Source organism: Homalodisca vitripennis, chromosome 7 (assembly GCF_021130785.1).
Source record: "Homalodisca vitripennis isolate AUS2020 chromosome 7, UT_GWSS_2.1, whole genome shotgun sequence".
NCBI classification, from domain to species: domain Eukaryota; kingdom Metazoa; phylum Arthropoda; class Insecta; order Hemiptera; family Cicadellidae; genus Homalodisca; species Homalodisca vitripennis.
The window spans coordinates 52,548,143-52,574,051 of record NC_060213.1 but is presented as its reverse complement, the minus strand read 5'-3'; the positions used below and the strand labels follow the sequence as shown (position 1 = coordinate 52,574,051).

Sequence of the window (25,909 nt, the reverse complement as noted above, 5' to 3'; positions counted from 1 at the left end):
CATTCCAATCTTAATAAAAATCTATCCGTACATATGTTTATTTGTAATTAGTTTAATAAATATTAGTTAAAAGTGCGTACATAGATGTAATCTTGATGATTCATAGGTACGTCAGTAAAAAGTGTTTAAATTTACGTCATTATATTAAAAGTCTTTCTAGTATAAAGAGTATACTTATTTGAACGGTTTCGTTCTTTAAAAACACGATTAAGTTCCATAAGCACTAAATAGAAAAATAAAGAGTTTAGAGTTGCTGTAAACATATCCACAAACGTTACCCATTCCATTATGATGCGAATATTCTTCGCCATTCCCCTATAAGAAGTTTAAATAAATTATTAAATACAGAAAATCTTCCACTGGCTAGAACCGTTGAATTAATGTTGTGCCCAAGAGTATTTCATGTTGCTCAATGTTTTATTGGACATAACCTGTTTTCTATTTGTATTTTCTTTTTTAACAAGTATTTATTTGATGATTACTCAATACGAAGCGACAATGTTTCAGTATGTGAGATAAAGAATACGAATATGAACCACTTCAACTAAATTAATTGTGCTTTGGTAATAAAGCCATAGACGTTTATAAAAATTATTTTGTTACATTACAAGATTCTAAACAAAAACGACAGTATAACATTTTTCAAGTTTGTTAATACTAGTTTAGCTATCTTGTGTAGCTTCAAGATCACAATAAATACACAGTTTAAAAATATATGAATAAGTAACTATTTTTTAATACTATATCTATCCGGAAAATCGCATATAAATTTAGTTGGTTTTGTTCATTTATTGCATATCTTTATGTAATATTTCTACTTTTAATAAAAACTTTTTTTGCCACTGCTTAAAATATAAAGAGATTTCCAACTAGGAAGTGCTTTCCTGAAAGTTGCAATGATGCACCAAAATCTCAGAAGCACAGACGGTAGAGAAAAAATCCCATCAAAATTAAAAATTAAAGTACAATATAAAAATAAAACCTATTTTGGTTTAGAATACGGACGATAGCAATAACACGACCTTGTAACTATGTGTTGTAACTTGTAAAATGTTTCGTTCCAGTTACTTATCAATTATTATCACCGTAACTACGTTCAATTCATAATGACAGGCTCATTGTTTTAATGTAGTAATATTAGTTGTTTCACGAGCGGTATCTGCTGTACTGTAATTAATCATACTCGACAGCAGCGCCACGTGTGCCCATAACAGTCACAGATAAAAGACAAATTGTTGTAATACATCACAATACCTCAAACTAAATTTTTAAGGTGCGAGAAATTTCCAAGTTTTTGAATTAGTTCCGTACTTAAGTCTTTTTTAAATTAAAGGATCGGGATACAGTTTGGTTGTCAATTCAAAGGTTTTGTTATTGAAGTTTATATCAGGTATACTGGTAAGTGAGAACAAAATTTAATTTTGTAAGTTTTTTTTGTTATTAGTTTTGTTCATCTTGTCATGTTCATTTTGCCATATTATTATCCCATTTTCAGAATGTTATTAAATGAAAGTAAATAAAGCTAGTAGTTAAATATAAAACTGTATACATAATCTGCTTGCTAAATAGATACTTGTGTAATAATATCGTTATAAAAAACATATATTTTTGTAATTATTTTTGTTATTATGTTTCGGTATATTATTTCTATTTCCGAAACACATTACGTGATCGATTTGTATTAATGCATCCCTGAAACTTGGCGATGCTTACGACCGTATGTCCTGTATGATATATCTTGAGATTGTGATAGGGTGGAAACAGTTCAGAAATCTCACTTTTGTAAATATTATATTATAATCTAGGATCTAGAAGCAGAATCAATGTTGATGACAAATACATAATTCATTTGAAAATGCCTTCTATCTTTGCTTTGCAACATATTATTAATAGTTGCAGTCCTTTTTTTCGAGTTGCTGTTTCTTTTTGTGTACTAGTGTAATTCCCGAACAGGTATTTTGTTACCTCGGGCTTTATTGTTGAGTTTAGTTTAAGATCTACGGTATGTAAAATGTAAAACTGACAACAATAAAGAAATTTTTCATTCATTCAATTTAATATGTGTAAAATTATACACATCCCTAAATATTGTATACAGTAAATAGTAGCAAACAATTATTGAAAGTTTTTAAATCTTTTGAGAGAACTTGAGCTTTTGGTACAACTTCATCCTAGCTTTTCTTTTTCGTGTTTGGTTAGATATCCACTTAAGTAAGACATTAAATTGTTAAAATGTAGTGACGCTGTTTATTGTTACAGTTAAAAATTATAAATGCCTGAAGAACACTCTTAACTTAAAAAACCTTCATAATCATAAAGAAAGTTTAAAGAAAGAGATAGATAATTTTATTGGCTTCCAAATACACTTCTGAGAGAGATCCAGCATCAATAACTGGTTCACACTGTCTAGGTCTTACAGGTATTCTTTTATTTGCTACGTTGGCCTTTCAAAAACCTTCTATGTTAAACAATTGGTATTGTGCAAGAGTTCAATCAGCATAAGATAAAACCGCAGTCATAGTTTTACATATTGTACTATGACATTTAATTCAACAATGACTCCGGTTGTAATTTTGTATCAAGCGAGAGGTGATGTTTTATACATGGCAAGAGTCCTGGTACTGATATGCAAATGTCACCTTCCCGTTTCCGTAAGTATTGTAGTCGTGAAACTTTTTATTCAGGCGAACTGAATTTGAACATAATTCCGCAATAAGGGATGCAAATTCCATCTTAGATATAAAGAAATAAATAAGGTAGTAAAGTTTTAATTTATTAAAAAATATACCAAAGCTATACTTTAAACTTTTCAATAAATATTACACGCAACATTAGCTTAATTATACTTTACATCCTATTCATGAAATTATAGTTCTACAAAAAGATGTATTGGATATTTTTGAAGACATACGATATAATAAGGAACTTTGAAGGATTACATAAATTATTGATTCATCTGTGAATAATTCAGAAGTACACCTGTAGATTAGGTTGATGAACTATACAATAGTTTTTTGAAATTAACTCAATTTGATTATCAAAGTGGGTGGGTGACTCATCATATAATTATAAAGATAAAAAGAACTTAAGAGGATACGTGTGAATAAATAACGTTATAAAAGAATACATGGAAAACCTATTAAACCCAACATTTTCGCGAAATAACAGACTTTTACTACAAAATTGTTAGCTATTTTTGTAGAGATTTCTAGATGTTTTATCATAAAAATTCATAAAATATCATAAAAACTAAATCATAAAATCCTATATTTAGAATCCCACATCATGAGAGTCTCATTGAATATTTCTTTTATTTTTTGGCGTTAACTAATGTTAAAGGCTCTTGCTAGCTGTGTGCAAATGAAATCAGTGAAACTTAAACCACCCAAGGCAACACATTTTTACTTTTTATACTCACAAATGTTTTACTTTGTGTCTCATATGGGTCATGTAATGGTATTATTCATTTTCACAAAATATTTTAGACTATTTATTACATATTTAAATTTGTAAGATTATCAAGTAATTTTAAATAAATATCCCAATTCTCGAACATTAAACACTTTTACTGAAGCAGATTTAAAAAATTGTATTGAAGTTGTTTTCACCAAATATTTTTGCTCTAAGTACTAGATATCATAGTCCATTTTGGATGTCCCCTGGAGCCTAAAGCTAATTTGCAATGCTTGAGCACACAAACTGTTTTTTTTAATCAACAGAGAATTTTTCCTTAAGACGTAAATAAACCGTTAGCAACGATTGTTTTGGAGAGGAGTTTGACAGTGCCATAAGTGTGGCAACACTAGAAGGGTTAATGTCTGACTGTTGTATATATTCCAGCTAAACCCATACATATCAAAAGGTGGGTATAGAAAAACCAGTTAGTGTATCACTTCAATCTGGGTAACAATATGTATGTCAAGAAACAACACATGACTAGCGGAAAATGTCAAGCTATTGGTTTGAAAGAGTAGGTCAGGAGGTCCAGTCTACTGTGGGGATTGACTAAAGGCGTTGGTGGGCTTCTTAAGGTAGTTTTTAGCGTAGAGACAAGGGTTTTATGTCTCTGCAAAATGTTATTTGAGAGGCTGGTACAGAGGTGGACTCCCCTTCTTTCAAGCAGGAAATACGGATTGATGCTAAAATTCTTCTTCGTGAATCATAACAGCAGGCGGCTCCTACCCTCAAATTTTACCATCCAAAATATTTTTTAACTCTTCAAAAAGCACAAAGGTCCTTTTAGCTTAGCACAAACAACCTTAACAGAAAGTGGAAATTTTAGCTTTTTGTACTGTGGATAAATAGAAGCATCAGGTGAGAAGAAACCAATCAGAGAAATTGTTTTAAATTTGTTTTTCCTTTCAATACTCTGTAAAGTCAACGTCCATTAAACTAGCACAGCTGACAATTTCATTTTGTGTCTTCGGTATAACCTTCCTATCGATCTTGATAAAAATCAGTTTATGTGCATATCCACGCATACGTACAGGCTCTATGCTCCCAATGAACGCCGTCCAAGTAGTTATTCCATGGGCGAATTTAAGTGAGTTTCATTGTGCCATACCATCAAATGTTTTATAAGAAAATGTTTGAGTTTAAAGTAATTACACTCTATAGGTGGTACTGTAATAATATTGAATAATTATTAATTTTTTTCAAATAATTGCTCAAATTAAGTCTTCGTCACACAAGCAAAAAATGAGATTAATGGAAACCATACAACACTTTAGTTAATGCCTTTGAAAACCAACTTTTTTTTTTACTGTATGCATGCTTGAATTAAAATATTATTCACATAAACCCTGTCTTGGAGACAATTAAAAACTGCCACTAGTTTCAGTATATTTTGGTTTTTAACTTATTTCATTCCTTTTGTATTGGCATATTCTTTTTATTCCACAGCCATCTATTGCCCCAAAAAACCATGTTAATGCTAATAGCAGTTAATGAAACTTTTTTTAACTTTAAGATTAGAAAACACTTTTAGTTTATAACTGTTCATTCAAAAATTTTCTATTATTACCGCAAGGCCTTCTTGAAATATTTTTTATGTCCTTCCGTCTGTGCGATAGCTATTTGTAGATATTTCTTATAGACTTACAACTTGGTACATAGGTTAGATTAGACAAAGAAAAAATCTTATTGATTTTAAGGTCAAAGAGCTATTCATCTGTCAATATATCCGCCCATCTGTTAGATAACTCTTGATATAAAGGACCTAGAGACGTGAAACTTGGTACATACTTCGCTCGGTCTAAGGAAGAACCTTATTGGTTATAAGGTCAAAGGTGCAATCCATTGTCCGTTTTGCTGGAACTCAGTAAGCCGGCAGTCTCGCACTGTGCAACCAGGAACTCTTTATTAATTGTTCAGAGGATAAAGGTCAAAAAGAGACAAGTACAAGGAACCCGAATTTTTATAAACTAATCTCTAAAATAACTGCTAATCTTCCACTAGAATGTCGACTGTCTCACAAATAATATCGACCGGCTTCATCAATGTCTAATCCAGTCACTTCCTGACATTTTAGTCATAACTGAGCACAACCTTAATCAATCTACGATTAGCATCACTCATATGAAAAAATATTGTCTCGTTGCAACCTTTTGCAGAGAACGGCAATAAAAAGGTGAGGTCGTAAATAAAGTCTTTGGCAATAAAGTTGAGGAGATTTAAACAAAGACGCATTGCTTTGAACTCGTTTATGAGATGGCTAGTATAAAAAAAGCTCTCAAGGGAAGACAATGTCATTACCTACTTTAGAACTTCAAGCATCTTCGAAATTTTGTCTAGGAAATCCTAGATCGAATCTCAGACTTTTTTAAATCACTCCCGAGTAACAATACCCTTATTTGCAAGGTTTAAGATCTTAACGTTGCCAGTCTCAACCCGTCTAAAGGTAAGGAAAATCAAGCCCTTAATAACTTTTATGCCTCCTTTCACGTGCACAGATTAAACCTGCCACTAACAAGATTCACGAGTACCTCTGAGTCTGCAGCAATCTTAACTCAAAATAACGTAATATCAAGGTGGTTCAAGAGCACATATCCGACCATAGTGGTCAGCTCTGCACTCTCGACTTGCTTGTTAAAACTAAAACTGAGTCAGAATCAACTATCAGGCAATTAATCTATCGCAACCTGTTGTGGTTGAAGACAATTCTGGCCGAGAAATCATTAGTATCTGTATATCAAACAGCTAATGTTACTGAATCTCTTTCAGACCTAATATGAAACATTAAAATTGGCACTAGATGTCCTTAAAAAACATTTTGGTCTAAAGCCCTGGAACAAAGATCTTTCCGTTATGGTCCAGATGTGGATATATGAAAGGCCAAACCCCAGAATCGATTTTTGCTGCTAACAATAAGAGAGCAGAGCATTCTGGAAGCTAGTCGTAAGAAGAATTCCTACGATCTAAAACTCAAATCCCCCACAAGAGCCGCAAGTGAAAAGGCTATTTAATAATCTTCCAATAAAAGCAAGCGTGTGATTAACCAAGAGAAATAACCTGGAAACTGACCGTTTCAAACAAAACTGTTAAAACCCCAAAATGGGTGCGGACTATTTCAATGAGTATTTTACCTCCATAGCTGGAGAGACACATAAATCCAACACTTCACAGAAAAAAACCCTTCTTATTCAGTATTTACAACCAACTATAGAAAAAGAATTGGTCTCACTTCACCCAGCAGGTAACGAGGTCCGAGATATCGTAAGGGGTTTCGAGCCAACTTCATCAACCGGCGTGGATGAAATTTCCTCCAGGCTCTTGAAATTTTGTGAAGATGAAATCTGTCCACCATCAACCGATATTATAAGCAAATCCTTGAATAAAGTGCTCTTTCCTGGAAACAGGAAGAACGCTAAGGTTTCTCCCCACCCCACAAAAAGAGAGAACCGATGTCATAGGGAATCAAAGACCAATATCCTTAGACCCCACATTTTCTAAGATATTAGGAAAAATGATGTTGGCTCGCCTCCATAAACTTTTTCTGCAGATCAAATTTTGCCAAGGGACAGCATGACTTTATACCTGGTAGGTCCACCATCACCGCAGTCTCAGACATAGTAGAACACATCCTTATCAGTTTAGAATACGGAGCCACTGTCAACCTTCTTGGATCTTAGTAAGGCGTTTGACTGCCTTGACCACTTTAGCTCATCTTATACAAACTTTGAAATGTCGGTGTAGGTGAGTCAGCACTTACCTGGTTCGGGTCCTATTTCTATGACAGACTGCAGCTAGTTAAGATCAAGCATACTTTAAATGGAATAACTAACGTAGTCAGATCAGAACTGTTTGATGTATGTAGAGGGGTTCCCTAAGGTTATGTGCTGAGACCTGTCCTGTTCGCACTATTTTCAGCAGACCTCCCTGCATACATGGACCTGTAAAACTATACCATCATTTTTGTAAATGATTCGGTAGTCTTAACCAGTAAAAAAGGACTGGAAACTCTAGAAATCAACAGATCAGCAAAGCCACGGAATATTGCGCTAACAATTATCTGAATTTAATCGAGAGAAAAACTCGGCAGGTATTCTTTTGGTATTCTTATCACCTGTCCTCTAGGCATTCAAGCTGTTAAATCAATCAAACACGTTGGAATAATCCTGGATCAAGAGCTTCGTTTAGATACCCAAATAAAATCGACCACTACTTCCAAAGACTCAAATCTTCCATCTTCGTCTTAATAAGAATCAACAGTAATAAAACAGTCAACGTGAAACCGGCAGCGTACCATGTATTCGTAGAATCCTACCTTAGGTACGGATAATCTTCTAGGGAAAATTATTTTCCCTTACACACCGACGTTCTTTTAGAGTTCTTAGGAGGTCTTCAACAGCAAGATAGTTGCACGGAAGTCCTCAAAACTCTTCACATCCTCCTCCAATGTTTGCCATTTACATCTGCGAGGTTGCTGTCATTTGAACTAAGCTAAACTTACCAAGAAACACAAATACACATCGTTAAAGAAGGTAAAATTTCAGACGTCACACTTATAACACTTGAATTTCGTAATAGTCACACTTTGATATTTTGACACCATTTAAAAGTTCAATGCTTATGTAATAAAGCTTCTCTCTCTCTTTCTCGCTGTCTCTTTTTGTTTTAATTCTTGATATAAAGTACATAGAGATGCGAAACTTGGTGAATAGTTCCCTTGGCCAAAAACAGAACGTTATATATTTTTATTTACATTTCTTTTCATGACAATGAATACTATTTTAAATCAATATAAAGTATATAACTATTATGTAACCTTTTCTGAGAAATGATGATCAAATGAGTATTAGGCCTACATCGGGCGCTAAACGGAGTTTTCCTCCGTGTATTTTTTATTATTAAAAATAGTACTACTTTTGTGATGTTGGCAGCAGTTTCCCGCAGTGTACTTCACGAGCATCTTTCGGGTAAGCGAAACAATAGCCTCCCGCTTATATTTGTCAAAATCTGTCAGTATGAGGTCTACTTCAGTGCGAGACTGGACGATTCCTCCGTGAGCGCCCGATGTTGTGTTTGTAGTGCTTGGACGAAATCTCCGTGAGCGCCTTATTGTGTATAGTTTTTATGAGTAATAATCCGTGTGCGCCTAAATGTGTGACCTGTGATGGTTTCTTTTTAAGTTTTACAATATATTTTATTTGAATTTTGTGAAATGGAGAATGAAGACGAGAGACTTGTCAGTACAGCACCAGTGTGCTAGAGAACATTTCAGTACTGTTAATGGAGTGAACATTGTCGTTATAAGAACCAGAAGGAAAATGTTTTGAAACTTTATGTAGTGTTTAAAAAAATGTTTAGTAAAGAATAAATTTTGATTTCAGAGTAGTAATTGAGATTACAATTGTATAATATCTCAAGAATTGAATTATGTTATTTTTGTAAGATTTAATTTCCATATTATTACAGCAGGTTAAACATTTTTACAATTAATTGCATTATTCCTTAAAATAAATCATGTTATTACTATACAATAAAATTTTTTTAGATTTTGAATTTCTTATTTAGAAAATTCATTACATAAGAGATTACTTTTTATTTAATTTCTAAAAATGAATGTATTACATAGTAATTAAATCAGTATGAATATTTAAACAAATAATAACAGTTTAAACGACTATGATATCCATTATTCGCTAACCTGGAGGAAACCTCCGTGAGCGCCTGATGGTGTTTCTAATTTTAAGCGCCTGATGGAGAGTTAACAATTATTTCCATCTTCATATTTGATTCTGAAAATCTCTCATGAGCATTTATCTCTTTTTAGACTAAAAACAAATTGTTTTATGTAATATAAAACAGAAACAAAACTATGAAGTAGGGCCTATACCTGTCCTCTAGTACTGGTAACAATGGTGTGGTTAGGTTTCAAACCAACATTAACTAATAATGTTATCTTTCTGGAGAGGGAAAGAATAATAGATATCAGTATGAATATTTAAACAAATAAGAACAGTTTAAACGACTATGATATCCATTATTAGCTAACCTGGAGGAAACCTCCGTGAGCGCCTGATGGTGTTTCTAATTTTAAGCGCCTGATGGAGGGTTAACAATTATTTCCATCTTCATATTTGATTCTGTAAATCTCTCATGAGCATTTATCTCTTTTTAGACTAAAAGCAAATTGTTTTATGTAATATAAAACAGAAACAAAACTATGAAGTAGGGCCTATATCCTGTCCTCTAGTACTGGTAACAATGGTGTGGTTAGGTTTCAAACCAACATTAACTAATAATGTTATCTTTCTGGAGAGGGAAAAGAATAATAGAGGTAGTTAAGATTTAGTGTGAGTTAAATGACATAGGTGTATAATTAATTAGCCAAGAAATTACTTAAAAGTCAATCTATAATATAAATTTAATTCTTCAGCATTACTCATTGTCATACTGATAATAATGATTTCATGTACAATATTATCTGAAATCAACTACGAAATTTCTGAGCTGTTTTCTTACTAGTAACGTGAATACACTGCCTCCAAACTGTCCTGTTCTCAGGATGTATTATGTACTGAGCTTTTTATTTTTGTGTAGACAATGACTTCTTCTTTCAGCTATATATATATATATATATATATATATATATATATAAGATTTATATACATATATATATGTATATATATTATGACCAAATTTATAGCATTTCATTGATAATTTAAGTTAGGAATTTATACGAACTGTTTGGAATTTATGTTCAACAGTTAGTACAGACGAGAAGTCGTAGTAAAAAATTTAACTTACCAAACTTATTAATTCTGATTATTTATCTGCTCATAATATTTGTACATTTTACCAGAGCAAATTAAAAAGTAAAATTCAGCTTTTTTTCTGTATTTTAAAATTCATTTTATACGTGCGATTCACTATTATATCAGGCTTATATCATTTATACAACTATTAAGTATTTTAGAATAATATTTAACTAAAATTTCGGAGATTAAATTTGTATTAAAACGAGATTAAATCTGATTAACAATAAATTGTATATTTAAGAAAGCTTTGGTGTAAAGATTTTACATTGGGTAAACATATATGCCTGGAACTGATTATTAGAACAAACTATTGTCTTTGTCCTAGGGAGAGAGAGATTATACAATGGTTTCCTCTGGATTGTTCTTTTTACTCTTGGTGTCCTGCGTGTTGGCCGATGACGTTAGAGACCTCTGTCCAGGAGTGACTCCTATAACCCCAGCTACTGCAAACGTAAGAACTGCCAATAATTACTATGTAAAACGTAAACTAAAAGGAAGGTTTTTACAAAGTTAGTTTCAAGATGTTATAAATTAAAAAACTATGTTAAAAATTAAGTATAAAAATAAATCATTGAACATGTATAGTGGTTGAAGCGTTGGTATAGGGCAAAAAATAGTTTTTTTACACATCCTAATAGTGAAATAAATTGGTCATTTTATGTGAAAGGTAATTCTACAAAGTTTTATTTTGCTAGAAACATATCTTGAGGTGCCCCAAAGCCTTGAAAATAGTTAATTGTCTATTAATTTTCAAACTTTCTAGAATTTGCTGTTGTTGTTTTGGTTTGATAGTATTTTATGTTTATTACTTCAATTTAATTAAAACTCCAAAATCATGAAAAAACGCGTTTGCTGCTGTCATAATTTTATAGGCCCACTTAGTAGGTATTAAAAGTTGAATAAAAAATATTTTTTTATGTACTCCTTTGGCTTTATAGTAGTAAGATATTGGTAAGTATTATATTGTGATGATTTTTATTCACCTTTCCTTTTATTTTTATAGTACGGTGATGATTTTGAACCAAATTAAAGAATAGAAAGATATTAACCTATGCAATAAAGTCACATTCTATTCATTAAACACACTTAAATTCATAAAATACAAATAATATACAAATGAATCATTGTAACAAAGCCAAACCAATATCCAATGTTCTCAATTAAAAATTGTAGGTAAAGTGTCTGTTTCAAATTTTGGCATCATCTTGTGTGAAGCGATACTGGCTTTGACAAATCCAATTCTTTCTTCGAGACCGCAAACACAGAGTGGTGATTCTTTTACAAACTTGATTACTCTTTCCACTGCTTTTGTGTGACATAGAAAACGTGGAAAGTCAATAGAATGCATCAGATCATCTTCTCTTAACTTATGTACTTGGTTAAGTCCTATTTAGTCACGTGCTTTGTCTTTGGTGGTTCTGTGATTGTTACATCAGCCTAGTTGATAATTTCGGTGTAATCTTCAGCTTTGACGTTTAGTTTAATTATCACAAAATTCCGTACCTCATATTTATGTCCTTATATTGCCTTAAAAAGTTGTCGGAGACCTACTCTCTAATGTGTTCTCTCTTATCACCTAACATGCAGAGCAGCGGGTGAGCCGTTTATTTGAATAAGTGGGTAAATTATTTAGAGGAGCTTGTGGGAAAGGTAACGTGAAAACGAAATCAGTCACCATAAGTTTTAAGCTCCATTTTCACAAGACGGCTTCAGCTTAATGTTTCACCTGATGGGAGCGTACACCTTAACTATATATTCTCTTAAAGTTTTACATTTTTTTGAAGGTATTAGAGATTTAAAGGAATATATCAGCCAATAAAATTTTCAAAATGCTCCTTCTCATAAAGTAGCAAAATAGTTGGACAGCAATATTAAAGAACATTATAAATTTAAAACTGACATAAGACATAACAGCATTGACCTAGTAAGCAAAATTAATGATATAGATATACCCAAGAACAGTAAGTTTGTATCCTTCGATATAACAAATGTATACACAAATGTTCCGATCCAAGAAACAATGTTTATAATTAAAAATAATTTAACAGAACAGAACATTCTAAATACACAAGAAATTGAAGAAATACTTCAACTCACAAAAGTAACTCTAAGACAAAATTACTTTACATTTAACAACTACATACACCTAGGGGTGTATGGGTGTGGTGCTGGCATTGTGTGTGAGGAGTGTGAATGAGATAAAACACCATATATATTATTTATTTCTAAAATATTCTTATTATATAGTATATTTATAAATTATTGTTATTAGGTATTAATTATAGTTTTTGGTTCTTATTAAAAATGGAAGTTGTAATATTATTTTGTGTTATGATTGTATAACTATATTTGTGTTTATTTCTTTTAGAAGTATCATATTTATAATTTTTAAGTGTTTAGATTAATGTTTAATTTAATGTATTTAGTAAGGTAGATTAGGGTTATATTAATTTGGTTAATATTTGTTAAAAAATTATTGTTCAGACAGGTTAAGTGTAAGAAAGGGCCCTGAGGCCCTAACTTTGCCTGTTTAAATAAAGGAATTTTTATTTCATTTCATTTACACCACGAAGGATTACCAATGGGATCACCACTATCCGGATTACTGGCTGATATATCCCTTGACAACAGAGAATACAAATTGATACTAAGCTATAAAAACAAACATCTAACACAAATAATTAATTATTACAGATATGTTGATGATATAATATGTCTATTCAAAGGAAATGAAAGACCAATTAATAGACATGTTCAAAAACTACTTAAAACAAATCCATCATAATCTAAATTTTACAAGTGAAATTAAAGAAAATAACGCAATAAACTACTTTGATTTGACTACAACCAAGATTAACAGAAAGCACAATTTCAAAATTTACAGAAAACCGACATACACAGATTTAGTTATTCCTTCCTCATCGAATCACCTAATTCACCAAAAAAATGGCTGCATTCAAATCAATGATCGACAGATTACACAAAATTCCAATAAAAACTTAAGATTTTTATAAAGAATTAGACATTATTAAATACATAGCCCAAAATAATGGATATAAACCAAGCATGATTGGTGTATTATCGAAGAACTACACAAAGAACGAAAATAAGAATAAAGAAGAAAGAGATATCAAATACATTCAATCAGACTACTTTGGTAAACATTATCACAAAATTAATAAATCATTTTATAAACAAGGATATCAATTGGCTTTCAAAACCTCGAACAACCTGAGACTTTTAATAAAAATCAAAAGCAATTCAACAAACCAAAATCTAAATTCAACAATAGTGGAGTATACAATTTACATTGCAACGATTGTCAGTCCCACTATATTGGACAAACCGGCCGATCTTTCATAATTAGATTTAATGAACACATAAAAGCATTGAAAACATCATCAAATTCCAAATATCCCGATCATTAAGATAACACAGGACATACATACACTAATTTCGAAAAAAATCTTGAAACTTTACACACAGGCAAGAAAAGTCGCCTATTATCTACTTCAAAACATTTCGAAATTTACAATAGTTTCAAAATTAATCATAATATATTATTAAATGGCAAAGACTTTCTATCAAAAAATTTATTATTCAATAGACTTTTAAACAATATACATTGATCACACGTAAAATTAAATACAACAAATTTAGCTACAAATGTAGTGAAAAAACACATGACAATTTGGTTTTAATTATTTATTTTCATAATTTAACTTAACCTTAGTACCTGAAGATGAATCCCCAGAATTCGAAATGTACATAGTATGAAAATAAAAGTTAAAAAAAAAAAATATGGTTGCCTGTAAAGTCGGTTTTACGGGCGAAGATTTTACGTGACAACGTCTTTTTCTCGGTAGAATATTTATTGATATGAATATTATTAAATTGCACAATAGGAACAAGGAATTGAATGAAAATAAGAATTGCACAAATTTTAACTATAGAAATATATTTTGTTTACTAAAACATTGTACATAATTTGAAATAAATTAAAATTTGTTATTGTAAATGGTAAAGTTGAAAAAAACATTTACTAAAATTGGAATTTGAAATTCTTGCTAAACACAGTTAAATTCTAACTCCGCGCGTGGTGTTTGGTCGGTTTAGTTCGTTTGTTTGGTCGCACTGTTATGACAGGTTAGAGGTTATAATTTGTTATTTTAAATGTTTGACTAGCAATACGCGCTGTTTCTTCTCAATCGACTGAATTACGATTGATTGCAGAGTGATTTAAACTAATAATTTACTTAACACTATCAACATTTGTCAATAGTATGACATAACCTATAAACTCAGTTTCTCAACTTTTGTGTCAATCTAACAATTAATCAATCAATCATAGTTTACGATAATGAAATACCAGTGTACAATTATTTACCTTTATTGTTGTAGTTGTTGTAAATGACGAATCTAAGCACTCCACATTTTCACGAATAAACATAGTTATCTGCTTTATCCCGTGCGGCGGACCCACAGTTATCTGCTTTATCCCGTGCGGATCCCGTGCGGCGGACCCACTGGACGGGCATCGTAACGTTACCGGGCGTTACACTTTTTCATGAGTGACTCCGAGCCGCAACCTAATTTAAGACGTTGTCACGTCAAAAGTGTTAAAAGGTTCATAATTATATACATATTTTGTGAAGGGTTCTCTGTTCCATCATACAATCGGAGAATGTGACTAGCCAACGTCAGCCATCGTGGATGTGCTAACTTTCCTGGTTTCTCCACAGCTAGATCAGGGAGGCAAATTCCAATTGAGATCGAGTTGCACATTTCCAGTAAAAACTTTTGATCGGTACTTAGATATTTTCACTTTTAGATCCGGAAGGCTGTCCTCAGTTGGTGAGTACGTTACTACTGGAAGCTCATGACATTTATCAAGTTGTTTGCCTAATACTCCTCCGAACTCATTAGGCCATTTTGTTTTTTCCATCTCATGTACAAAACAGGTGGCGCAATGACAACTCGTTATAATGGAAAAACATTTTATTCACTGCAACGTTGCAGCTGGTACATCGGTTACAGCAAGATCACCAGATCAAGCAACCTCGAGCGTAACTGCTGCGTGGATGGATGACCACTGATCGATCCTGTCCTTGCAAGCAGCCCGCCCGACCGGCCATTTTTGGTGGTTCTGAAGTCGTATTTAAGCCGTTGGTCCCCAGCTTAAGTGTTAGAGAGGGCTCCATAGCCCTAAATTTTCCTGGTAAAATAAGATATTTTTAACTTCACTTTACTGCAAAGACTTAGGTTTGTTCTTTTCTAATAGAGCGATAACACTATTATTAGCTCCAGTGTTTATTGCAATGTCATCACGTCCAATTGCAGTTACAGTGTTCAAGTTCAAATCACATTTACTATTTAAATACTAAATAATACTTTCATTGATGTCTTCCATTGTACCAGAGGCAGAAGCGACGTGAGCCATAAATACAGAACCAGGTTCTTCAACTAATTAAACGTTTTTTTATTATATTATTGTACTAAGTGTTAGATTTATCTTTTAAGTGGATCACAGAAATTATATGACAAGGTCAGTCTAAAAATTACTTTTATTGACATTTTCGTCGCTGATTAGCAGAATAAAATGTTTGTTAAATAATAATAGTTTAAAATCTTATAAAATATCAAAATCGTTATTATAGTAAAGAAATAAAAAACTAATAACATTTTAATGTAATTTTTCTTACTCTAACTGTAATAATATAAAATGCATATGCTATAAATTTTTATCTTTGCCTTCCTCAAATGATTTCATTGAAACACAGCACCGCATAAAACACGACCTTTTATGACAAAGTCAACTTTCTGAAACAAATTATATTATTGGATACCTGGTTGCAGTTTGGTTTTCAGAACACATCAACCAATCTATTACAATTCAATCTGCCGCTTTATTTATGGTAAATATTGTAAACCTATGAAATAACTTATTGATATTCTCTTTTGTTTTATTAAAAACCAATATGGATATCAGTATATAATGCCAGGCCATAGTTATGAAAACAACAAAAACATGGTAAAAGTGTTGAAAAGGAATATTTCGTAGAAATATAACTTACACCTACATATAAATTTCTTTAAACAATACAGCTAAAATAAAACTACATTTTAAACATTCTTTTACGTATAATAGTTTAATATAATTAGAGATTTTCCCAAAAAGCAATTTTAATTTATAATGTCTTTTTTATAAACACTCTTACATATTTTGAAGACCAGAATATAACTAAGTATTTAGATACAAAAGCGAGTGAAAGATACCATTATATTTAGTTTGTGTCAGCAGATATTAATCAACCACTTATTTCAGGCTGAAGGAACTTGGTGGATAGTTCGTGCCAGTAAATCAAGCTCTGGACAATGTGGACCGACCAGTAAGCAAATAAAATGTATATTTAAAGAAGAATCCCGTAAATTGTGATCTTGGATTACTTGACGTTGTGTCATCTTGTTAAACAATATTTTTTAGTTTTTATAAAGCTTCATATTTATTACATTAGCTGTTGTAGTATTTACTTATATAGTAAATAAAATATTACAATATGCAGTATTTAAAATGAAAATTAAATATTTCATTACAAGTTTTAATTGAACCTTTTATAGTTTTTCTATTACGCATTAATATTAAAATTATCTATTTAATCGGCATTAATAGTTTGTGAATTTATTTAATGACATATTTAAAACGCATTTTGTGTATACAACAAACTGTGTAATCTATCCACAGACAACCAACCTCCCTGCAGGTGTACTGGGTTAGTGTACACCACGGATCTTCTTCCACCCAGAATTTCTAAGTACAACGCCACTTTGTTCGGATACGATACAGAGTAAGTGTATTGTAATCATGTCAGACACGAATTAAAATCTATGAACGATATTCAATTTAGCCCGACCGTTTGAAATAAAAAAAAATTAGTTTGTGTGTTAAAACACGCGCGTACGGATGTATCTGTTTTTCAGGAGAGAAAATACGTTTTACGTATCGTCAGGATTAGATGTTTTGCCTGTTTTATGGGCTAGAACATGTACCAGGTATAGAAAACATGAAGATCCCCATACTGATAAAAACCACCTCTAACTTCGTTCCTTGCATGTAAATTTGCCGTGTTAGCAATACTTCTGTCTAATTTCGTCTTACTCCGGAGGTCTGCTCCGGTGTTATTGGCGTCGTTATCAATATTTATCTCGAAGAGTCCCCCGTCCTTAGCAGAGATTTAGGCCAATTTTCTTTAAGCACTAGCATTAGTGCTACTAGGTTTGCCGGGCTCCTTTCCTAAAATCGCGTCGGTGATGGTTATGTAATTCTTCCATTACTTCAAACGAAAATTTGTGCTCATCGTTTTATCCAAACATAACGAGAGTGTTTTAGGCCAAGTTTTTGAAAAAGTAGGCGCTGGGTCCCGTCGTTTCTATTGTGTTGGAATTTCGGGTTTTGTAGTTCAAAGAGGTTTGACCTTTTTTGAGCTAGCATATCGATGGGTGGGGCTCCCGCTTTGACCAGTATATCCGCTTCGGAGACCTTGTGGTAAGCGCAGGCAACTCTGAGAACGCCTTTCTGCTGTACTGTTGCTATCTCACGCCTATAACTCTTTAGTTTCAGGATATTTTGCTCATATTTCCACTCTATAGAGCAGGATAGAGTGAACCACCTCTATAAGGAATTTTCTGGTTCATGGCCCATTGTATAGGCCACCGATTTGATGGATTTGTTTAGTTGCGATTTTTTTACGAGATGCTCGCAAAAAGGAAGTTTGTCGTATATTTTTACTCCTAGATAGGGCAATAAACTTTTTGAATTTAGCATTGTTTGCTGATTTTCACATAGAAGTGTGTCGGGATCATCTATAGCATGAAATATCCATTGTTTAATTCATCCTAATGTAGCTGATCAAAAGCAATAATGTATATTGATGATGGACACAACAGATCCTCTCTTACAGAACGCAAAATGTAAAATTAGTTTTTGTAATATAATGTTGGGTTATAAAATAAAGTTTTTTTCTGATTAACGTTTTATTTCATTAAAAATGTTTATTCAAAGTAATGTAACAGAATTTTATGTGATGAATATTTTTATTGTTATCTTTGTTGTTTAATATTCACGAATTCCAACAGGACCCAGGTATATGAAATGCAGTATTCGGTAACAACAATCGTTGACCCAACTCAACCCTATGGAATATTCTACTTAATAGATGACTCTAGTAAGTAAATCTTGCTTAAGAGTAACATACTTATTTATAATATTAAAGTATTTCTGTAGGAGGATATCTCATTAAACTAATTATTTTGTAACGTAGGAGAGCGTTTGTCCCATAAAATCTATTAAAAATTTTTTTTATGGGTTCTTAAAATATTTGGAATTTGTACTTAAAAATCTCATTCATCTTGGAGATGCGCCCTAATAAGTCTAAACACTTTACCACTTAAAACACTTTTTTTACGGAGGGGGAATGCATTTGCGCACGGAGTACCTACTAAACCCCCTACGTGCCACGGAGGACCCAGGCCGGAACTCTTACAGATGATATCTTGCCTGGTCCGTGTGTCTTATGTCCCACCCAGGACCAAACTACTTGTTTCGGAAGCTAGGGGTTAGCCAGGCATTCGTCTTCACGCTTCTGATGAAAGGATCGCATTTACATTAGTGGTGACTGCATTCCATGCGTCTTCACTCTGCAACATCAGCTCCACAATGGTGTCTTCCGAAACATCGCCAACTGTGGTAGCGAGCGTTTGCCTGACCTCGGTGAAGCGCCCGCAAGCGAAGAAGGTGTGATCACATCCTCATCATCATCCCCTCCGGGCAGTAAGCACACCGAGGCAACCTGACTTTTTCCACCCTGTAGAGGTACTTCCTAAAGTAACCGTGCCCCGTCAGGAATTGACACATGTAGAAATCTATTTCCACGTGGCCACGAGCTATCCAGGGATGAAGCTCTCGAATGAGACGGAAGGTCCAGCGACCGTCTGATCCAACGACCACCTCCGCTGCCAAACCTGCATAGTCTACATCCTTGCAGCAACCAGGGCATCCTCTCCACCCTGCTCAGCAGCCTCACGAAAGACGGTATGTCTCTCGATAGTCAGCAGATCAATAGGAATCACCCCAGCCACGACCACCACGGCCGAACCGGAAACGGTGCGGTAGACGCAGGCGACCCTAAGTGCTGCTCTTCTCTGTGCCGATAACAGCCTTTGACTGTATCGCCTTATTCTCATGACACCCACCCAAACCTCAGCGCCATACAAAAGGGGTGAGTTTACAGTAGACATGAGGAGGCGTCTCTTACTTGACCTAGGGCCTCCTACGTTAGCCATCAGCCTGCCGAGAGATAAAAACCACCTTATAGTTGAGTAACACACCCAGGTACTTCGCCGCAGTCCTTATCCGAACCTCGAAACCCCACACATTCAAAGAGATCAGATTGGGGATTCTCCGTCGAGTAAGCATAACGATCTCCGTCTTGGCAACCGCCAGCTCAAGTCCGTGGCTCGTCATCCAGGCATTGACCCGAATCATTACCTGATTAAGGCGTAACTGGGCCAGGTCCGGAGTCCTCGCAGTGATGACTACGTCATCGGCATAATCCACGAGGAAGACGTCGTGGGACATCTCGAGGCGAAGCAAACAATCGTATGAAACATTCCATAGATCTAGGCCGAGAATATACCCTTGAGCCGCACCGGCAGTGACCTCTTTCGTTCTTCTGCCGACGTTGGTTTCATGCAACAGCCGACGGTTCTTCAAATAGTCCTGCACAACGACCAGGAGATAGTGGGGCACGCTGAAGTCCCGCTGTAGCGCCTCAAACATGTCCTCCCACCTCTGCTAGTTAAACGCGTTCTTTACGTCAAGGGTGACCAATAGCACTATCGGCCGAGCCTGGTGACAAGCTGTTTTGGCTTGCTAGACGGCACTGACCAACTCTGTAATCGCGCTCATAGTTGAGTATCGTTTTCGAAAGCCGTGCTGCCGGGGAGAGAGATCTCCGGCGGCTTTGATGGATGACTGCAATCTGGGTTTCAGCAACCTTTCATAGAGCTTCCCCTCGGTGTCAAGCATACAGAGTGGCCTGTATGCCGACGGGGAGTTCGGGTCACATTTGCCTTTGCTGATCAGCGCCAACCTAGCAACCTTCCAGCGCGACGGGAACACACCCGCTACCAAACATGCATTAAACATATTCAGCAGCAGGAGCGGATAACTCCCCGCCACAAACCTTCAGAACCTCAGCTTGATTGCCATCAGGTCCTGGAGCCTTCTTGTTGCGTATGGTAGACACCGCTGCTACATCCTCCTGCTCCATAAAACTGGGAACGTCTGGAACGGACCTCGCTACTCTCTCCTCCCGCCTCACAGGGTGACTTGAGAAGATAGCTTCCACGATCGCCGAAATCATACCAGGAGGCATTTCCGTGCTGTTAGCCCCCATTCCTCTGAGCTTTTTTCTCAGAAGTCTGTATCCTTTTCTCCGAGTCCACCTTCTTGCAGAGCTCACGCCAGCTTTGCACCTTGCTGAGACGGATTGTTGCACTCAGAGCTTTCTTTGCCTTATGCTCTGCCGACCTGCCTTTCCAACCGGTGCGCTCTGCGTCTGCACATTAGTGCAGTTCTCCTGAGCTCGCCGATTTCGTTCGTCCACCAGAAGGCTTGGTGACTTTACCACTACCCTTGATTGAAATCTAATATTTAACAGGTTAATGTCAATTGTGGTCCACATCTATAAGACATGTAGGGTGTAATGGTATAATATATAAAAAAAACAATATTTTTTTAGAGTTGAAATTGTCTGATGAGATTTTTGAGTAGCGATTTTTGAGTTTCGACCGGCACTGGCAATTAAGAACATGTCAGAGTACGACGAGACGTGTACGGTCTAGATGTAAGCGTTATATAGAGAATTAATAAGAGTAACAGGGTTAATTAATTAGTAACCGATTACCAGCTTGTCTTCTTGCCATCAAGGTCAAGGATGGTCAGGGATAAAAATATCTGATAGTCAGATAGATCGATATAATAAAAATAGAGACTTTTTTCTAGAAAAATAAAGAACAAACCAATCTAATTCGTAATTTATATGTCATCGGTGATCATTAATATTACAAATAGCCTATTTCAAAGTAATCTATAAATTATATTGTAGTAAGTTACTGAAATTTGTTTTACACAGAAAAATTATAATTAATTGTATTCTGTATGGACTATTATAAATAACTAATAAATTTAGTGGGTCAAGAAGGGTAAAGGGAAGACCGAGGCCGGCTAGCTGGCCGCAGCAGATCGTAATCACTGTGAATTCAATGGCTACCCGAACGTCCACTAAATCCTTGGCTCAAATGGAACCGAACAACCATTATTGGTAACTTTTATTCCATAGAATATCTATGACAATTTCTTTAAATAACTATTGATACGTAAATAATGATATATTAATGCATTTTAATTTATTTTGGCCAGGAAGCTCCGCCACTTAGGCCTTAACTTTGATATCAATATACGTTTTTATTTTATCTTCATTTATGCCTGCGTCAATTTTGGTGATAATGTGTCAAAGTAAATTGTGTAGAAATTGATTTTGACCTTCTTATCCACCCACTTTGATCCAATTTTCCCCAAAACCAAACTTGGTTTTTTAATTTTTTGCAAAAACTTCATCTAAATTTTTTTTTAAATATCTTGTAAAATTACGTGTGAATTATGAAATTAAGCGGATATAATAGTTTTTTTTTGCAGAAAATCAACTCAAATCTATTTAATATTCTGAAACCGTTCTTTGCATTTATCTAGAGTACTCTGCAACTTTTATTTATTATTATGCCTTTAAATATTTTCAGAACATGAATTAAGACACTAACCTTCCAACTAGATGTATTTGTTGCAGCTGGTGCAATTAATGTAGGGGCTGCCTTAGACACAGATAACCATGAAACATTCATAATATTCTACTTCTGTAGTGTGTTGACATGTGAGTATATAGACAAGTATCTCATTATGATTTTAAAACATTAATTTACGAAATAAGAGAGAATGGCTCTGTAATATAGTTAGAGCACAAACAAAAATACTTATTAAAATTTTAAAAAAGTTAAATAAATTTAAGTAATATTTTGAAGTTCATGCAAAAGACTGGTATCCAACGGTAACTGGTGAATACATAATTTATCACTTAATTAATTTAAGAAAATAAATTTAGCCGTATGAGTTCACTGGGGAGTTCAACAGCCCATAAGAGCCCGTGTAAAATGTAAAACGTTTTTGACCCATTATCTCAGGAACTATTACATGTATCACTTTGAAATTACTACAGGTTTTAAATCAATTTTTTCAGTACAATTAACTAGGATTATGCTTGTAACTACATAAACAAAATTAATATTATTTATTTAAAATATGTCTAAAGAAAAATTATTTCAATATATTATTTAATTCCAGGGACATTTAATATCATATTGCTATTATACTAGTTCAACATCTTTATAGACCTTTTTTATAAATGTTGTAAAAATTAAAAATCTGTATTATTTATATTTTTTGGGGGAAAATGTACCTTTTATCTCCAAAATAGTATACTTTCGGGAAAACAGTAAACACGTACAAAAGACACATTTAGCATGAAAAGTGAAACAATATAAGATATATATATATATATATATATATATATATATATATATATATATATATATATATATATATATTATCTTATATATAATCTTTACAGAATCTTATATATTATCTTATATATATGGGTTAAAACCTCCCTGTGCAGCAGTCATCATCATTTAGTTCTTCACATTGTGGTCTCCTTTTTCACTCTGCCTTCCTTGGCATCTCTTTCAAAGCCCTATCCACTTTTTTAGTCTAACCTTGTCAAATTTTGAAGAGCTAAAATGGTATTTTTGCCTAAACCTTGAATACCTATTTCCTCTAAAACTCCTATTCTCACCAAACTTCCACCATTAAAAGATATGTTTGCATCTTAAGCTCCCAACCCAAGAGCTTTTATGCTTACAAAATTGCTTTTCCGTATTCTGCACTCCAAACAATGTTATTGAACTATTCATTGACGTTTTGAGTACGTTAATGCAATTTTTTCTCAGCAAATCCTTTTTACCCAAATCTTTCTACACATGCTTTATTTCACACTTTACAGGTTCTAGAATTGACTTCTTATATTTGCAGGCTTATGGGTCCTTGCTATATTTGCACCATGTTTCTGGGATGGAAGGCAAAGTTGATTAGTTGTTTTTGCATCTGTAGAGAGCAGGTGACATTATGTAGCCCATACTACTCTGTACATGCTATCTAAACTGTCTCCTTTATCACTTATAGCCTTACCATCGTAGCTCTGCAACTCAAGAAAATTGTCAATAAATCTTCCTTTACCTTTTAGTGGTTTTCCATCTGAAAGCTGTTTCCCGCCAGACATGACTTTCAACATTCTGATTCTGATTCCCAACCACTTGAACATTGTCTTGCGGTTTGCTGGCTTTAACATACAAATAGGCCTTGCAATCCCAATACACTAACATTTCAACATATCGTACCCCTTATTTTTAGTTCAGAGCGCTGGAAGAACGAAAGCTTTCAAAAAAAGATTTGAACTATTTTTAATGAGATTTATTGCATGTGTGATATATTTTAGTTGATAGACAACTATATATAAATATTAATCAAAATAGAAAAAGTATATTTTCTTTTTTCAAAAATATCATCGTTCAACATCCCGTAAGCTACAACGAACTGTAAATGTTAAATGAAATAAAAACAAATTCATTCAATGTTTCTTCTATAAGCTTTCTGAAGTAATAGACGGGCGTCAGTTACGATCTATTATTATATAATTATAATATTTTATTAATAATTTACTTTTAATTAAAGTGTTCCCTTAACATTATCAATTTCATTTGTTAGATAATATATGACATTAGTAATTTATACTTAAAGTTTTCTAATGAATGTCAACAAAAGTCAACTTTATATGCCACACGCACTGAACGGAACTGCTGGGATGTCTCATCCTCCTAAAAGACTGTCACAGGTTTAGCACATTTAACACAGGGAGATAAAACTGTTGCAGTATTCAGGCAGCAAATAAACTACATGTAATTGAAATATTTACTATAATACAATGTTTGTGCTATAGGTTACAAATTGAAAGATTAAATATTTAGAATATTAAATAAGTTTCTGTTATTCCCATAAAAGTTTTTATAGCCCGCTACCAACAGGTAAAGGGCACTGCTCAATAAAAAAATAAAATACACATTTTCTTATTTTATGATTCTTGAATAAGTACCAATTTAAAATTTTACTATAAAAAGAAGTTTTATTTTGGGGTAGAGGGCCCTTTTAACTCAAAATTTAATTGAGTTTTGTAGATTCGAATAATAATAAGTTGTCAAGGGCATGGTTCGTTAGTTGTTTTGTAGTTCTTGCTGAAACACAACTAAACCGTAAGATTATCTCAAATTTACTGCACCACTACCGTCGTCTTTATCGCTTTTCAGCTGAAGGAGAGCCGCTGGTTATCGTGCTCTCCAGATCCAGGAATGGGTTGTGCAGCGAGAGTCAAAAGAGGGTTGACGCTGCTCTCGAAGCAAACAACATCTGCAAGGACAACCTTGAATCATTCGACGTATCAGATTGTGCTGATATATATGATTACTGTTTCAATTAGTAATACCTAGAGAGTCTTATGTGATAACTACTTATAATGTTGTCGAAAGGGATTAAATACTTAAGTAATATTAACAGTATCATAATTTTGTATTTGAACTAACCTATATTGTGTTTGTCTGTGTGTGTGTGTGTGTGTGTTTGTGTGTGTGTGTGTGTGTGTGTGTGTGTGTGTGTGTGTGTGTGTGTGTGTGTCTGTGTGTGTGTGTATGCTTATGCAGTATAACGCGAGACTGTGAACACGATGACTGTGAATTTTTTTCTATCTATACTTAACTTGGTGCGATAGAGTTCTTGCACATAGCTTGGATGATTTCCTTAACCATCTTTAACCAATACAAAATTCTATATGACCTCTATTTGTATTTGAAAAAAATTTTATCTGGAGTAATTTCTTACCATTCCTAGACTCATAAAAATACATATTTCGGTATCACAGGACATTATAAACAACTTTTAATGTTGAAATGTTTCACATCTCTTATAGTTTAAAAATTTCAGATATTCAAGGTTTATGAAATTAATGGTTATATAGGAAAGTTATGCGTTATATAGGATATAACAATGACAAGTGTTTTATAGCTCCCAGATCCTTTTCCTAATGCTTATTTTTGCATATATTTTATATCTCGTCAGATTTCTAGATAGCAGGAGTCCAACGTTTTGTGATTTTCAACATTGTAGGAACAATAATTGAAAACACGATTATTACCGTAGTTTGTAATATCATCTAAATATTCATGATATAGAGGCAATACTTGTGTATAGCTCAAGAGTGTTTGTTACTAGTAATAAAAATCAATCAATACATTAAAAGATGGAGAGTCTTGAGATTTGAGGAAGAGTATTTAACTCGACCCATTCCATAGTATACCTATAACAGTAAGTGTTTTCTTATAGTATGCAGTTATAAGTATAAAAAACTTGCATTTTTCATATATCTTAGGAT

At 33.6% G+C, this 25,909-nt stretch overlaps 1 protein-coding gene across 2 annotated transcripts; it reads left to right on the top strand.

The window, feature by feature from the left end:
• Window positions 1–1,244: 1,244 nt before the first annotated feature.
• On the top strand, window positions 1,245–25,039 carry LOC124366527. 2 transcript variants are annotated; one of them, XM_046823116.1, is made up of 7 exons: window positions 1,245–1,398; window positions 10,588–10,713; window positions 16,588–16,651; window positions 17,005–17,107; window positions 18,396–18,484; window positions 22,166–22,249; window positions 24,792–25,039. In XM_046823116.1, exons 2-7 carry the CDS (start codon window positions 10,606–10,608, stop codon window positions 24,959–24,961), a joined length of 618 nt encoding a protein of 205 aa, XP_046679072.1. In that variant the 5' UTR covers window positions 1,245–1,398; window positions 10,588–10,605; the 3' UTR covers window positions 24,962–25,039. The 2 variants fall into 2 exon arrangements, with proteins under 2 accessions (XP_046679072.1, XP_046679073.1); XM_046823117.1 differs by lacking the exon at window positions 1,245–1,398 and adding an exon at window positions 2,310–2,419.
• Window positions 25,040–25,909: the final 870 nt, after the last annotated feature.

Coding starts and splice junctions, on each gene's coding strand:
- LOC124366527 (XM_046823116.1), top strand. CDS start 10,606: ATGGTTTCCTCTGGATTGTTCTTTTTACTCTTGGTGTCCTGCGTGTTG. Junction 16,652..17,004: donor TGGACAATGTGGACCGACCA/GTAAGCAAATAA, acceptor ATCTATCCACAG/ACAACCAACCTCCCTGCAGG. Junction 18,485..22,165: donor CTACTTAATAGATGACTCTA/GTAAGTAAATCT, acceptor TATTTGTTGCAG/CTGGTGCAATTAATGTAGGG.